Source organism: Xiphophorus hellerii, chromosome 22, assembly GCF_003331165.1.
Source record: "Xiphophorus hellerii strain 12219 chromosome 22, Xiphophorus_hellerii-4.1, whole genome shotgun sequence".
NCBI lineage: Eukaryota > Metazoa > Chordata > Actinopteri > Cyprinodontiformes > Poeciliidae > Xiphophorus > Xiphophorus hellerii.
The window spans coordinates 6036476-6053866 of record NC_045693.1 but is presented as its reverse complement, the minus strand read 5'-3'; the positions used below and the strand labels follow the sequence as shown (position 1 = coordinate 6053866).

The window sequence follows — 17391 nt, the reverse complement described above, 5'->3', positions numbered from 1 at the left end:
AAACACACACACACACACACAACATGCATGTGCAAGATTGGACAAATGTTCGCGTACTCGCACCCACACAAGTGCAAGCATGCACATATGAAACACACACCAGTCAGAGCTAGCTTTGATCTCTCACACATCCAGAGCTGATGATATTCTATGGGCCTCCTGCTGAGAAAACACCTCCTTTCATCGTCTCCCTCCGTCTCTGTCGGGAGTCTTGTATTCCGACTTTGAGCTCTGCAGCCGGGCCTCGGCTCAGCGGGCCGCAGCGGTGAGGTTTGAGTATAAAATCAAAAATGCTTTACTGAATAGATGCTCCGTGTTTCATCATTCTAATTTAAACAGTGCACTGTTTTTTTTATTTAGGCACAACTGTCTGAGAAGATCAGTTTCAAGGCCTGACATTGATTCTCTATAGGACTTTAAAGCTGCTGTATGCAATTTTTATAAAACATAAATATTGTTTTTACATATATGATCAAACTGACTCCATGTCATAACAGATATGAGACAAATCTCCTCCACTTCCTCTCTGAGGTATTATTACCGTCTGAAGAAATGCCCCGCTCCTGACCAACAACAGCCAATCAGAGTCAGGAGGCGGGTCTTAGCGCTGTCAATCAACCCCATGTAGCATGGGATAATGGTGGAGAAATATCTTACTGTTACAGGAAAACCTTTTAAACTATCATTAGCATTCACAATAGGATCTGCTGACAGGGAAAAGCTGCAGCGGTAGCAGAGAGTAAAGAGCGAGGACAGAGGGGAAGAGCAGCAACAAGAGATTGTGACTGAAAGTGCTAAGACCTGCCTCTTGCATCTGATTGGTTGTTTATTGTTAGCACTGGGAGAAGAAGGAGGAGATATATTTTCACAGATTATCAGGAAACCGCTACAAAAGCAGGAAGTGGACTACAATGCATGGCATTTTGGGAAATTACAACCAAGACAAACGCGCTAGTCTAACCCTAGCGAGTGAAATGGTTCATAGTTTTTTTTTTTACCAAAGACAAAAGAGAAATCCTACAACTGCAAAAAAAGAGAAAAGACGGCACTCCAATTTTGTTTACTTTTTATGAAGAAGGAAGTTGCCCTCGGTGTCTTCAGAAGTTTTTGTGTCGCTAAGTTCAGTGGTTCTTGGCGCAGCGCCACCACAGGCGAGGAGGGGAACAGGTTTTTCAGTTCTTGTGGATCATTTGATACAATGTGGCGTGAAAGCACAGCAGCTGAAAATGTAACAGATGTTGGAATTTGGGCCCCACTCCTTTTTCCCATCAACTCTGATCGTGTTTTCTGTCTGTGCTGAAGAAAACCATTCCCACAGCATGATGGTATCACCACCATGTTTCAGTGTGTTCAGGGTGAGTATTACTTCTCCTTAATATATTTCTCCCTGACCTGTCTGCTGTGATCCTTGGTATTTACATAACAGATGCATTTACACTGAGATTAAGCAATGAACAGGTATTATAGCACTAACCGTGTCACTGATTTATGAAAATAAAAACAATCGGGAGAAAAACAAATAGTTTTCTACACCAGATGTTACTTATTTACAAGGGAACAACCATGTTAGAGCCACATTGTCAAAAATTTAAATGTCTTATCTCCATCTACTTTATAGTAATGTGCACGTCGTGCTGGTCTACCTCCAGTAACATACATTGCATGATTCGACTAAGTACACATGAAGAAACCAAACATTCTGTTAAATATTTGTGGGAATCTTCAGGAATATTTACATAGACTGAATAAAAAGACAAGTTTTTTTTTTCTTACTGTCTGGGGTTAAATCAGACCAAAGTTCTCTTGGTTTAGGTTAGTAAGAATTACTAAAATTATTCATGAATAGGCATTTATTTTCCTTTTGACCAATTTTTAGGAGGAACGGTCTCAAGATAAAAACCTGCTAAAGTTGGCTCTAACATAATATAATCATGCTCCACTTCCAAGTTGGTAAATGAATGAGATTTTCAATCATCATTTATTGGACAAAATTAATTAAATATTAAACATGCTTAAAAAAAGAAGTTAGTTTGCGCTTTGAGGTGGAGTTTGGTTGGAAATCTCCAACTTCTTTGCAACTATGGCTACGTTTTCACACAGCAGGTCTTGTCCTAAATTAAGATTTTTTGCTGAAATTAGACTTTTTTTTCTAAATTAGGGCATAATACAACCACAATTATACAACCTTACAACGACCAGAGGAAGAACGTTGACGGACTGTTTCGGAAGTAATGGCCGCCGCCTATTGACTGATTTTAAATTTGTTCAGCCAACGGTATCGTCACAAGATCATAAGAAGGAGGAAGCTAACAAAAGAAAGCACAAGTAATAGAAACGGTCATTTTATGGCATACTGATTCATTATTATAACTTTCAGATATTGTTTATGTCAGGATTTGCAGCGTCTGGCTTCTTCTGGTGCAGAATTATGACCATGCCTCAGATTGATGATGCAAAAGTCGGATGAAATGCGACGACAATGTTTAGACTACAGACGCTTTGAAAACTATTGGATTCATGACACAATTCTGAATTTTTGGGGAAGTTAAAAAAATTGGAAATGGGTTGTTCAGACTGCAATGAAAAAAACATAAAATAAATCGTATTTGATTGAATATCCCTTGTGTGAGAACGTAGCGGCCATTTTGATAAACTCTTCTCACTTCAATCCTTCTCTGGAAATTAAAGTAAATTTTCTCTCTTCTCTACACTGATGCTGAGTTTGAACTTCAACAAATTGTCCTTCACACATCTAATTGTATAAATGCATTGAGCTGACTGGCGATTTGCATTAAGCAGTTGAGTTGGTGCGTCTAATGTAGGGGTGTCAAACTCACATTCGTCTCGGGCCAAATCAAGATCATGATTATACTGATAAAACTCGTTAATAAACACACTAAATATTAATATGGCTGTCTCTGCATTTAATAAATACTTCTTAAAATTAAATAATATTGAACATGTTTCACATCGTAAAATCCCTCCAGAATTTTACGATTGTTTTGGGGATTTGTTTTGCAATCAAATTCAGTGATTTTCAGATATTTGCATGTAAGTATGACGTGACGCCATATTGATCACAAATAAGACATGAAATAAGGCTGAGGCAGAAGGTCGTAAAAGTAAGAAATACTGCCTCCTACAGGAGAGAGTTAGCATCACTTAAACCGGATGTTTTTCACAATTTTTGCAATAAACTTACAATTATGCACGAGCATGAAAAAATGCTGGGATCTGTCGACTTTAATGCGAATTTCCACAGAACCACAGAAAACTGGAGGGACTGATTGACCTAATTTAGGGCCAGAGGATCAGCTATGATGGGCCACGTTTAGCCCCCGGGCTTTGAGTTTGATGAATGTGATCTGATGAGTTTACGGTGTCAAACCCTGATGCAGCAGAAAAGAAAAGACATATCTTGTTTTCTTTATGATTTTTATTCTAAATTTCATGTTTTTTAATTTATTTATATAAATTTATAACCTTATAAGTGAAGCAAGTCAAGAAACAAAACATTTCAAGTCAGACTCAGTTATCTCACTCTCCCTGCTTCCCTCTGACTCAACATCCTTTTTTTTTTTTTTTTTTGCAGAACCGTAACAACGGGTTGACGCGACAACCACCGCCTGCTCTACCGGCGCGACCTCACGGTTACCGGGGCAATGGGGGATTCCTGGCGCAGCGAGCGACGTGATTGGCCGAGCCCGGCAAAGAGTTCTTAAATGGGTCAAAGCAGTCAAGTGTCTCCACCAAGGAGGTGTAAAATGTGTGTGCGCGTCTCCGAGTGTGTGACTGTGCATCCAGGCAGACTGGGAACAGACTTCATCATCCGACTGCACATGCAGCGAAAAGGATCGGCCTGTGCGGTTATAAAAGCGCCCACCCACTCCCTTCCTCTCCGACGCTTCCTGTCAGGCTCTGATGTCCTTCGTTATTTCATCAATTTTTTTTTGTTTTTCTGCTCCCTCCACCAATCTCTCTCCGACTTGCATGTTTGACAGTCACCCATCTGTTTGTGCCGGGGCCGCGGAGGACAACACTGACCCCAAATGGCCGTGATACGAAATGCTTTTCAGCGCTCTGAAAGCGCATCAGAGGACTGATGCAACATGCTGCCATATTAGTGTGAAAGGATCGGCCTTGGCAGGTTTTATTGCACACGTCCATCCTCATCAGGTAATGAGCACATTCCTTGTGTTATTGCAGCTCCATGATACACCAGAGAGACAGATACTGTAATATCGCTGCAAAATTTACAACATTTACTGAGAAACGCCTTCAAATTTTGTCATTATTTTACTTATTGAATCAGTTATAGTTGCAAATGTTGCAATAAACTAACATATACACAGGGTAGATGCATGTACGGCTGAAACGATTAATCGGATTAATCGATTATTCAAATAATCATCTAATTTAGTGATCGATTAATCGTTAACTACAATATAAAGATGTTCTACCCAGAACTCCTCTAGTGGCTTAGTAATAAACACAAAAAATAAACTAACATGACAAAAATAACAGCAAATAAACAATTAAGAAATGATCGCGACAGAAAATACATCAGAATATGACAAAAGTAGCTCACAGCAAAACAAAATCATGGCTAGCTCTCTGAAGTTTCTGTTGTGAGGAACATTTACCACAGAATATCTGTGTTTAAACTGGTAAATGTAAAATAATCACTGGATCTCGTCAGATTTCAACCTTATTTTACTTTTACACAAAACCTTTTTAGACTTTAATTAGTATGAAATGATTAATTGTGATGAATCGATTAATCATCAACTAATTTAGTAACCGATTAATTGTTAACTGGAGTATAAAGATTCATAAAAAGGCAGTTTGCTGCTCTTACATACTTAAAACAGTAATTAAACCAAATCTGTACAAAACTCCTCCGGTGGCAGTTTTTAGCTTCACCTGGTTCAAATTCAATAAATATATATTTTTAAAGGCACCTTTTGCTAGGATAAGGATTAGAATTCATTCTTATTTTATTTTTACACAAAATCTTTTAAAATCTTATTAGCCTGAAATGACTAATCATGAGGAATCGATTAATCATCAACTAATTTAGTAACCGATTAATTGTTAACTGGAATATAAATTCATAAAAAGGCAGTTTGCTGAAAAGAATAACACACTCAGCAGTAATTAAATCAAAATGTTTTATCTCCTCAAGTTGCAGTTTTAGCTTCACCTAGTTCAAATTCTGTAAAAATATGCTCTATTAAGTCACCTTTTGTTATCTAGCTATTAATCAATTAATAAAAAAATAAATCAGCAGCTCAGCCGTAAACTGTATTGATGTAAAGTTGAGCAGTAAGGCCTTAGTTTTCACATGTTGATGTCAGAAGTACTTATTCACCTGCAGATGAATCATTTGCTACAAATGATCAACCATATGCTAAAGGATGCTACGTTATTGGACTTTAAACAAAAATTTGTGATTTTCTTGTATTAAAAAGGAACTGAATTGCTTATTTGTATTATTTCTAATATTGCATGAAAAAGACTTGAGTGATTAAATGAACAATCTGCAGAATGTGGCCTTTTTATATCTGATTAATCGTCAGTATTACTAAAATAATCGATGCCTGCAATGCAAGGCGACACGTCCCTCTGAAGTAGGATTGTTGTCAGAACTGCAGCGGTGAAAGGGTGAGGGTGCATGAGGGGCATCGGTGCTGCAATGCAGGCTTCCCACTCTGGCACGTCTAAATAAGGCGTCGAGACGGCGCCTGTGTTTGTGCGCCTGGTTTCCACCATAGTGCAGCCAAGACACCCAATCCCTACAGAGAGCGCTCTGTCAGGACAGGCCCTCCCTGCGCCGCGCTCTGGAGCTGCTTTCCATCACAAACACTCGCAAAAACAACAAAAATAAATTTATTCTCTACGGTTTTCCAATAATACTTCTTTCTGTTTGATGTGTGATTGGGTGGGTGCAGGTGTTTGCTTTACTTGAAGTTGTCGGGATGCTGGCTGAGGGCCAGGCTGAGGGTGTCCAGGGCGTGGCGGTGATGTTTCTGGGAACTCAGCAGCAGGGTCAGCAGGTGGAGGGAAAGCAGGTCGTCGGCGCGCAGAGACAAAGCCGTTTGTAGCGGCTCCATGGCTGCAGACACCTGGAAAGGCAAAACGGTTTTCAGGTAAAACTTCAACACGCTGTAGCTACGTTTGTTACAAATGTACGCAAATCTTTGTCGATGTTTTGCTAATGTTGAAAAAGCAAAACCTTGCAATTGCAGTGTTTTCCTTAAAATAGAAATTAAATTAAAGCTGCAAGCAGCCTCGGGCGGCCCTCGCAGCAAGCGCCGCTCCGGCCTATTGGCCACCGCGGGGGTTCCAGCCACCGCAGAAGCTCTCGCGCGGTTTCCAGAGCCGCAGCCCGCTCCCCACCGCAGAAGCTCTGCCGCAGATTCCAGCACCGCCGCCCGCTCGCCGCCGCAGAAGCTGTCGCGCATTTTCCCCGCCCGTCCACCGGGCGACACGCGTGAATGCGTTCGGCAGCGCTCCCCGACGACTGTCACAAAATCTGGTGCAGATCGGTCGATGCATCGAGGAGATAAAGCCGATGTATCAACTTAGGGGGCGCAGTGGAGTCAAATTACATTTCAAACCCGTTGGGCTCTTTAGAGGTGAACAAAGGTCATACATATCCAGTTTGGCGCCAATCGGATGATCTATGTGTGAATTAGAGCCAAACGTATGCATATGGCGAGGGACTGATATTCGCCATTTGGCCACGCCCACACGGTTCAGCCAGCAGCGAGCATTGACAGAGCTCATCATCCGAATCATCTTGATTAGGTCAAAAGAGCCATAAACAGAGCATTCCAAGGAAAAAAACAGCACTTCCTGTTCTGAGGGGGCGGGGCTTTGATGACGTCATAATATGATGACGTAGGATCGACGGGCATCCCACCAGGATCACTCAGGCCAAGTTTGATGCAGCTCGGTCAAAATATGTGGAAAGTAGAGGCAAACGTATACGAACGGCGTTGCCGCCATTGAAAACTCTTGGCACTTTAAAGCAAGCGAGACCAACTTCCTGTCTGTCATCCAACACAGAATCACCTTGATTAGGTCAAGAGAGCCATAGATGAAAGTTTACAAGGAAAAAAATAGCACTTCCTGTTGTGAGGGGGCGGGGCTTAGATGACGTCATAATATGATGATGTACGATCGACTGGCATCCCACCAGCATCACTCAGGCCAAGTTTGGTGCAGAAGCTATAGACAGTTAACAGTAAAATATGAGACTTCCTGTTGTCAGGGGGCGTGGCCTAAGTGATGTCATCATTTGACCATTGGATATTATTGGACACCCGATGATGATCAATCACTGAACGTTTGGTGTCTCTGTGAGTTTTTGTGTTAGAATTACAAATTTTTCATTTTTTCCTGTGTATTACAAAATTGAACTCTGTCATTCCGTAGGGCAATGCTGCCCTCTGGTGTCGAATTACTGACATAATGAAACTATTTCAGTGGGCAGCAGAGGGCAGCATTGCCCTACAAATGACGAACATGGACTGTTTATTATGTAATTACACAGAAGATCTCTAATTCATTCTGAGGGGGCGGGGCTTAGATGACGTCATAATATGATGACATAGCATTGTCAGGCATCACACCAGGATGAGTCAGGCCAAGTTTGGTGCAGCTCGGTCGAAACATGTGGAATCTAGAAGCAAACGTATGGCATCGGCGTTACAGGTCACTTCGCCATGCCGCCACACCCAGCTGCTTCATCGCAGCCGGTCAGGGCTTGAATCCACAACACACCAACATGTCTTCTGTCTCTGGACACAGTTTCATGTTGATTAGGTCAAAGGGCTAAGATAGCGACCGTTCACAGTAAAACATGACACTTCCTGTTCTCAGGGGGCGTGGCCTAAGCGATGTCATAATTTCACCACAGGGTATTTTAGGACACCTAATGATGATCAATAACTCAAAGTTTGGTGTCTCTGTGAGTTTCTGTGCAGGATATATAAGAGTTTCGTGTTTCATGGCGAGTAGGTGAACTTTGACCCCTGGTAATCCCCTTTCAGCAAGCTCATACAGCCACCGTTTTGATAACTTTAAATCAGACATGCCTTATGATCAGACTGACCGAGTTTGAAGCCAATCAATCGAAATCCCTAGGAGGAGTTCGATCAAATACGAAGGCTGTAAACGTCAAAATCACGGTCCAAATCTGAACTTCAATCCAAAATGGCCGACTTCCTGTTGGGTTTAGAGCATGGCTCTAAGAGACTTTTTTGTGCGTCCTGACAAGATACACATGTGTACCAAGTTTCGTAATTCTAGGTTAAAGCATGGCTTGGGGCTGTTCATTTAAAATACTCTAGGGGGCCCTATAGAGAAATTAGGCCACGCCCACCAAATTTTGTTATGAATTCCTGTCGGTGGGTGGATAAGGATCCATCCTAGTGAGTTTGGAGCAGCTGGGCCCGAAATTGTGGAATTCAGAGCCAAACGTATGGCAACGGCATTACAGGTCACTTCGCCACGCCGCCACGCCCACCTGCTATGTCAAAGCCGGTCGGGGTTGGAATACTCAACACACCAACATGTCTTCTGTCTCTGGACACAGTTTCATGTTGATTAGATCAAAGGGCTAAGATAGCGACCGTTCACAGTAAAACATGACACTTCCTGTTCTCAGGGGGCGTGGCTTAAGTGATGTCATCATTTCAGCACAGGGTATTTTAGGACACCTGATGACGATCAATCACTGAACGTTTGGTCCCTCTATGTGTTTTTGTATAGGAAATATAAGAGTTTCGTGTTTCATGGCGAGTAGGTGAACTTTGACCCCTGCTAACCCCCCTTCAACATGCTCCAAAACTCACCAATTTGATAACTTTAAATCAAACATGCCTTATGATCAGACTGAGCAAGTTTCAAGCCGATCAATCAAAATCCCTAGGAGGAGTTCGATCAAATACGAAGGCTGTAAACGTCAAAATCGATGTCCAAAATGGACATTCAATACAAAATGGCCGACTTCCTGTGATAGTTGGCTTATAACATTAAATGTAAGTTCTGAGTCTTTTGGTGAGCTCTACAAGTTTACCAAATTTCATGTCTCTACGATGAAGTACGTTCATACCATTGTGTCAACAGAAAATTGCTAGTTGCCGCCGTTGAGCAATTTTTTTTGCGATTTTTGCGACAACCTTAAAATTCAAAATTTTTAAATTTTCTAGTCGCGACCGCCAAGTTTGGTGAGTTTTTGAATATGATAAAGCCCCCAAAAAGGCGCCTCTTTGGGGGGGCAGAATCGTAATAAGAAACAGTACAGATACAATAGGCCTTCGCAGCGCTTTGCTGCTCGGGCCTAATTAAAGTTACATGTGGATAAGCTTGTTCACACAGTAAGTCATTAAAAATCATGGCAGCAAAAAAGAAATGAAAAGAAACCATCGTCCTCCTGACACTTCCTTTCTTCTTCATGGTTTGCACCAGTTGTAACATCCACTTGTTGATCATGCGACGTGTGATAACAAAAAAAGGATTTCCTTTACAGTTTTGCAAAATATCCAATTTTGATACGGTTGAAAAACCACCTCATCTTAGCGGCAAAAACTTTGTATTGAAACTTTCACTTAGCGCAGTTTTGTGGTCAACAGAAACGCAGCTGTTAGCTGTGTCTCCACTGTATAGTTGCTCAATTTGACATTTCGAAAATAAATTTGCTTAATGGAATCATGACAATTTAAAAAACAAACTCTAGTTTGTTGATAAAAAGTTTTGCCGCTTGGTTTTTGGCCACGTCGAAGTTGCAAAACTGCAATAGAAAGTTTTTCTGCATCACATGATCAACAAGCAGATGTTACTACTGGCAGAAACGTTGAAGAAGACAACAGGAAGTGGAAGGAGGATGATGGCGCTGAATATTTTTAATGACTTATTGAGGAACAAACTTTTTCACGTCATTTTAATTCTGTTTCTTATTTAATGGAAACTTCACAATTCCAAAATTGTGTTTTTTTCGACATTAATGGAAAGTTGACAAAGTTTTGCACACATTTGTTATGAAAACGCAGCAATGTGACGTTGCTTAAAGGCTTGCTTGTACCTGGCGTACGAGGGCCAGCTGGAGAGCCAGGTACATGGAAATCTGAGCGTCCTGGGGGTCTAATGAATTGGCTCTGTGGAGGAAAGGCATAGTTTTTATGTTCTACAAACTCCTAAACGTCAGCTCCTGAAATCATCCAGTTTTAATGAACCATATTGAGCTTGTTTTAATTTATTGCGATTAATTGATTTATTGCTTATTATGACAGGAATAGTGACAAATAAATAAACGGACATGGAAACAAGTAACACATACTTGTTTAATGCCTGAAGGGCTTTTTTGTTGAGCTCATTCCGATCAGCTGACAGAGTGGCTGAAGACGAAAACCAAAAACAAATCAAGGTTAGCGAGTCACACAAAAGGTTAAAATCTCCAAATCCAGATATACATCCGTACAGATTCACACTCATGTGGACAGACTGAGGACGAGGTGAGACTTTACCTTCAGAGGCCTGAAGGCTGAAGCTGAGTCCCAGAGCCAGGTACGCCCTGGGGAGGAACTCCCTCGCCTCCTCTCCCATCGATGCCACGCGCTTCGACAGATTCTCCGCCTCCTTGAACTTCACATGAACACACAGACACATTTAGCCTTCGATACATTTTTAATTATTCTGCATTCGATTAATCGATTATTCTGACAATGAGTCGGATACAAATATTGCCACATAAAATGCAAATGAATAATTCAGATTCCTTTTTAAATAAGAAAATCAATATTTTATTGCCTAAAATGCAACAAAAGCATTCTTTTTTTAACGCTTGACCATTTGTAGCAAAGGATGCACCTGCAGCTACAATATCCTAAGAACATGTGAAAAGCTCAGGTCTGACATCAATAAATCGTATGGCTGATCTGTTGATTTATTTTTGAAATGATCACGGTTTTCTCAAGTTTTGTGATTGGATGAAAGCGTTTTATTTCCACATAGATGGACAGTAAAGTTTCTTTGTATATTAGCTTTGCTCCAAGTTGTCATTTCCTCAGTTACCAATTATGCCTGTCGATAAATGATAACATTGTTTTCAGACCATTTTCATCCTCAAAGATCAATAAACTTTAATTCTAATGAACATTTAACAGTGGAACTGGAAGATTATATCCAAAATAAATAAACAAGGCAATAGAAACAACAAATAAAATGAATTATGAAGTCTCTGTAAATAAAATTGCTCTTGCTAGTTGAGACAAAACACCAGGCTGAAGTTTTTTGTCATCCAGTTTTTGGTAGAAAGAGAGAAAAACAATCATGCAAATGTAAATTATTGATTTCTCTTTAATTTATCATCAGATTAGTTGATTTATTGGATACTAATCGCAATAACTTCTGTTATAATTTGGCTTCCAGGTAAATTTCCTACCATGACAGGCCTAGTGATGTATGCAATTCCATTCATGCAACACAGTTTAAATTGCTTGGAATCACCTTGGGTGCGAAAGGTGCGACACAAATAAAGTTCCTCCGCTGTGCAGCAAATGGTGCTGCAGCAGGGAATGAAGTATTGATGGGCTGGGGCTGCTGGGAGTTTAGTGTGGGGACAGTCTGAACAGATTCAGATGAAGGACAGCGCAGAGTTTGTTGAAGGACACACACACACACACACTCGCCCACACACAGGCAGCAGCAGGAGCAGACTGCAGGCGAGGGAGAAAGTGTGCCATATGCTTTGAGAGCTGCGACTGTTGGCGGACAGGCAGGTGGGGACGGTGGGTCTAAGGGGGTAACGCTAACGCTAATGACGTGCTCCCCTTCATCCTTTTTCGTCTGCGTTTCTCTGAATCCCGCATTTTACTGCACAGCCTGTCCGGGAACATCTTAGGAGGATTACGCCGTTGTTGTTTATTCTCTCTTGACTGATGTGAAGATCTGCAGCGCTGCTCTTCAGGAATTTAGAAAAGCAGCTTTGCTTGCAGTCCTGCAGTCATCAGTCCTGCTGCAGATATCTCATGGAGTTGTAGAGAAACCTCAGCGATGTTCAGAAAGCTTCACGTGGGCTGGCTTAAGGAGCATAACGTCGCTGGACAGATTACAGCCCAGACTGTCCGGTGGAGCTGACGGTGGAGAGCGGTGGCCCATTTCTGTAATGCCGCTCTGCACTATGGCCATAGTGTCCCATTGTGATTAAAACTGTAAGCTCCTTAGTGTCTCTGGCCTGCCATGATCTCCAGCCACTAACAGATGCGCTGTCTCCATTCGCCTGTCGGTTCCTCTGTTCTAATCTGGCCTCACTTTCTCTTCCCGACTCATTTTGTCTCTGCATCCATTGATTCCACTCTTTATTTATGGATAAGGTTCTTTTAGGGAGAAAAGAGAGGACGCTAACCCAACATATCAACTTTTCTGCTCTGGATGAATGATAAAACATGGCAGAAAACTTCTGACCAATCACACAACGCATCACACAAAGCTGCACCGAATTATTTCGACCCGAGAGTCAATTTCGGTACTTCAGATGAATTTTGTGTGAGCCTTCACTGTGACGTATGATGATACGATAAATTATGCCGGACGATAAATTGTCCCAGAAATTATTGCGATAAACAAGAACACATTCTCAAAGATTAATGGGATACAAAAATGGTCACATTCTTGCAGATTTTTTATTTAACATTTTAAGCCTTTTAATGTAATATTATAAATATATCAAATAAAATGCAAATAAACAATTCAATTCCCTTTTCAAATGAAAAAAAGAATCAACATTTTGTTGCCTAAAATGCAATAACAACATTTCTTTAGTGATAGCTTGATCATTTGTAGCAAAGCGGGGTTTCCCCCAGTATATTATAAGCCTGGCAGGCCACCAGGCTTCACTTTTGTGTTTTGCAGTGAATCTGAGTGCTTTCTGAACGCATTTCATTTCAGGTTTATGTGTTAACATGCAGGTGTTGGGATGCATTCACCCAGTGCAGTTGCCCGATGCAGATCTTAGCGGCCAGCAGGGGCAGCGAGGGATCGTCTGGTCTCATCCTGGCACATTCTTTCAACACAGACACAGCGGCGACCCACTGTGAAACACACACGCCAGAACGATGACAAACTGTGAGCATTAAACACACATCAACTGTGCTTACACAGCCCTAACAGACCCTTTTAGACACACAGTCACTTAATACATGTAGGTCGATCATTAATGGACCAAACACACACACACACACACACACACAGCAGGGCAAGCCCGGGATAAAAGCGGATCTGACAACACCGAGGCGGCCCCCCTCTCCTTTTAGGGGGCAGACTATTTCTAGAGATCCCCATTGATCAGAGGTGTCGCTTTATCGCACAGCAAGGATCAATTTTTCTGCTGCACAAAAACACACAAACACACACACACACAGAGAGAGACATGAGGGGAGGAAACTGGAGTTATTCTACTAACAGCATTGCAATGTTTCAGATTGAATTCACACTGCAAAAACACAAAATCTTACCAGGTATTTCTGGTCTAGTTTCGAGTGCAAATATCTTGCTACACTTGAAATAACGCAAAACTAACTTAAAAGTACATTAAAAGTTCTAGTTCTATTGCCAGACAGAAAAATGTCTTGTTATAAGTCAAATAATCCATTAGAACTTGCACTTTTTCATCATTATTAAGGAATTATTTACTTAAAAGCCTCTATTTCTAACTAAAAAGTTAGTTTTGTCTTATTTCAAGTGTAGTAAGATAAATGCTCTAGAAACTTTACCAAAAATAAGATTTTGTGTTTTTGCAGTGTTTGTGGCATCAACTAACTCACATTTTGGTTATTTAAATAGTTAAAATCGCCTAGCATTAACCTGCTGGGCAAGATATATGAGCTCAACTTGTTTTAAGCTTTTTTAATTAGTTATTAAAAACTAATACTTTTTAGTACTAGTTTCACTGAGATTATTTCACATATAAATAGACATTTTCCAATGTCATTAGAGAAATAATCTGCCAGTAAAACTAATACTTTTTCATCAATATTAAGAGTTATTTCCTTAAAACAAACTCCTATATCTTGATTCTTCTAAGTTAGTTTGTCTTATTTCAAGTTTACTAAAATGTTTTCAGTAGAAACTGGACCAAATAAATAATTGGTAAGATTTTGTGTTTTTGCAGTGCATGCAGTGTAAAATGTCCACTAAGCTATTCGCTGCACGTGCGGGACGTGGATGTTGATGCATAAGGAGAAATGAGCTCACCTTTCCGGCCGCCATGAGTGACAGGCCCAGCTGGTGCCAAAGGTGGAACTCGTCGTATGAAAACTTCATGGCTCGCTCCAGACACTGCGAGCAAACACACAGACAGGCTGCAGAATGCTCAGGAACTTTAAAAGTACAAATAAACAGTTAAAAATTTACTCTTTTCCTTTCATAGAAACTTTTTTAACTACTTTGAATAGCTGACTGAGCATATTGTACTGTATCGTAACACAATTTGCTGAATTTGTTGTAAATTGGCACTATGGAGATAAATTAAACTGATTTAGCTAAAGTAAAAGTCCCACATTAACATTATTACTTGAGTAAAAGTAAATAAGTACATACTCTTAAAAATACTTCACGTAATGAAAGTGAAAGAAATATTTTACTGTCACTTTTTAAAATCAATATTAAGGAATTATTGACTTAAATCAAGCTCTATATACTGATGAAAAGTTACTTGTAAATTATTTTTGTCTTATTTAAAGTGTACTAACATATTCGCACTAAAAGCTAAACACAAAATACTTTGTCAGACTTTGTGTTTTTGCAGTGTAGGAAGTACAAACCTAAAACAGTTGGAAGTTTTGACACCAATTTACATTACATCACACACAGTACCTTCAAAGCATACAGAAGAAAGTTTAACTAGAGGTAATTTATTGTGTGAAATTATGATTTCTTAAAGTAAATTTGTTGAATGTATTTCCTGATGCCTTCAACAGGGGTGTCCAGAATGTACATATGTGCTGAACAATGGCTGCTGGAAAAGACAAGTGTTTTGTTGCCGACTTATCATTTAGAAACCACCTGCTGCATTATTGTTGGTTGTGCAGGGGGCTCCACTTCTGCTTTTCAAAGATGGTATGCTTGTATAATTGTGCGTCTGTTTGCAGCCATTTTCACCTGTAAGTGTAAATGTTGAGTTCAGCAGCTTATTTGGATTTAAAGTGACAGAGCCCTAAAACAGCTGACTAGACTAAAATCTCTTTATCTAAGAATGATTTTGTGCAAAAAATGTAATGAACATATTTTCTATCACCCATAGTTCATCCTAACCTGTTCAAGGAAGTATAATAGTTCACCTATAAGTTTAGAACAAATGCATTAGAAATGTATTTAACTACAGTAACAAAGTATTTGTACTTTTCTGCATCCCACCTCTGATCAGAGAACATTCCTTTAAGAGGTTTTGACTACGTCATGTCCTTCCTGAAGTAAATTAGCTTGAAAGTGCTTGTCAGTCAGCGCTCAGCGCCCACTCGGTGCTGCTTCACTGCACAATGATGTGATTGACATGTGTGGGGTTTCGCTCAGTCAGAGGTTGTCAGTCAAGCAGGAAATGAGGTCCGCCTGATGTTATGATTAAATATTATGCTCTAAATGGAAAAGACATGAGCCCTCCCCCCCTCTCCCACCTAACTCTGGTATCCATTTACAGTGTGGGGTACATGCTCGTCCTGATCCAGGCTTTCACACTGCAAAAATCACAAAACGGTCTAGCTTCTAGTGCAAATATCTAAATAAGACTAAACTAACTTACAAGTAACTTTTCAGCAAGAAACATAGGCTTATTTAGAGTCAATAATTCCTTAATATTAATGAAAAAGTTCTGGTTCCCCTGGCAGATTATTTCACTTAAGACTTTCCCCCGTATTATAAGTGAAATAATCTCCCAATGGAACTAATATCTAAGTATTATAAACATAAAACAAGCTCCTATATCATAAGTTTTGTATTATTTCAAGTGAACCAAAATGTTTGTACTAGAAAGGAGACAAAAATACTTGGATTATTTGACATTTGAACTCCATTTGGGATGAAGAAAGTATTTTTTTAATTCAATTGCAATTCTTCTGGGTGGATATTTTGCCACTGCTCTGGTCAGGATTGGCAGAGAATCTGTGAAGCGTTTGTTTTTCTTAAACTTTTAATTACAGTCCATTCATTTTCAGTTGGGTTCAGCGTAAAACCATTTTAAAAGCTCAATATTAGCCTGCTTGATCCCTTCTAAAACCAGTTTTTATGTCAGTTCGGGATCATTTTTGCGTTGGAATACCAAACTGTGTCCAAGTCCAGCTGCTGATTTGAGGGGGAAGTTAAAGAATGTGGAAGTAATTTCTTTTATTTTGTGAAATGTACAGTTAGAAATTCTTCCTGGGTTGATAATTTGCCTATTTGGCTCCAGAGTTGCTGCTGTTGTTGAACCTCCTAAGCCAACGGCGTCAAACTCATTTTCGTTTTGGGTCAAATCCAGATCATGAATGCTCTTAAAGGGCCGGTTGTGCCAGAATGTATTGATAAGATTATTTCACAAACTTTAAAAATATAAATTCTTAAAATAAATATTACTGAACATCTTTTCAGTCCCTCCAGGATTTCATGATTCTTTTTGTAATTTTTTTGTAATAAAACTCAAAATGTTTGTGGTACTAATTTGGAAATATTTGCACATTTACGATGGTAAATGGGGCTTTTTATTACTCGCTGTATAGATCATGGACTATAATCTGACATCAATTAAAGCTAAGGCAGCTGTTTAGCACAAGAAAGAAAGTTTTTAACAATTTTTGAGGTAATTCTGCAATAAACTCCCAACTATTAGCAGAAAAAATGCGAGGATTTGTTGGTTCTGTGTGAATTTCCATGATAATTCTCAAGAATCTGGAGGGACTGATTGATATAAGTTGGCAGATAAAAACTGCATTGATTTGATTGAAAACATATTTAAGCACATTTAATGTTTACTCTTGAATCTAGAGGGCCACATAAAAAGCTACAGTGGGCCGGATTTGGCCCACGGGCCTTGAATTTGACACGTGTGTCCTAAACAATTTGGTTTGGTCTGAGGTGACTGTTTGTGTCAGGGGATTGAAATTTGGACTCAACTGATCTCTTTTTTTGTTGCTTGATGCTTCCATTGTATCTCTGTCAGTGTGTTTTGTTTTTCTGGAAAAGTGTTTGCAGAAACGCGGCTCCTGGAAAAGATGTTGTCAGAAATAAACGATCAATGCTTCCATCAATCAGCCTTGCCAGAGGCAAACGCATGAAACAACAGAGCCTGGATTTTGCTCTCATTTTTAAAGAACAGGTTGGAAAAAACGTCTTTTTGTTTCATGCAACTTTCAGCAA

At 40.0% G+C, this 17391-nt stretch overlaps 1 protein-coding gene and 1 long non-coding RNA gene across 3 annotated transcripts in view; one reads left to right on the top strand and one right to left on the bottom strand.

Moving 5' to 3' along the window:
• ttc7a (tetratricopeptide repeat domain 7A) overlaps positions 1-17391 on the bottom strand; it is a 51343-nt gene that overhangs the window by 19227 nt on the left and 14725 nt on the right. Inside the window, exons 10-15 of the mRNA XM_032554105.1 lie at positions 14260-14343; positions 12993-13097; positions 10533-10650; positions 10346-10403; positions 10091-10163; positions 5965-6125 (exon numbers count right to left, since the gene is read on the bottom strand). Of these exons, the coding sequence (XP_032409996.1) occupies positions 5965-6125; positions 10091-10163; positions 10346-10403; positions 10533-10650; positions 12993-13097; positions 14260-14343 (599 nt within the window). The remainder of the gene's footprint in view (positions 1-5964; positions 6126-10090; positions 10164-10345; positions 10404-10532; positions 10651-12992; positions 13098-14259; positions 14344-17391) is intronic.
• The window catches only part of LOC116713823 (uncharacterized), a 27893-nt gene continuing 13914 nt past the window's right edge, over positions 3413-17391 (top strand). The window contains exons 1-2 of one of the 2 annotated variants that reach the window (XR_004337922.1): positions 3413-4176; positions 12975-13131. This is a non-coding gene — a long non-coding RNA (uncharacterized LOC116713823). The remainder of the gene's footprint in view (positions 4177-12974; positions 13132-17391) is intronic. The other variant, XR_004337923.1, reaches the window with a different exon arrangement.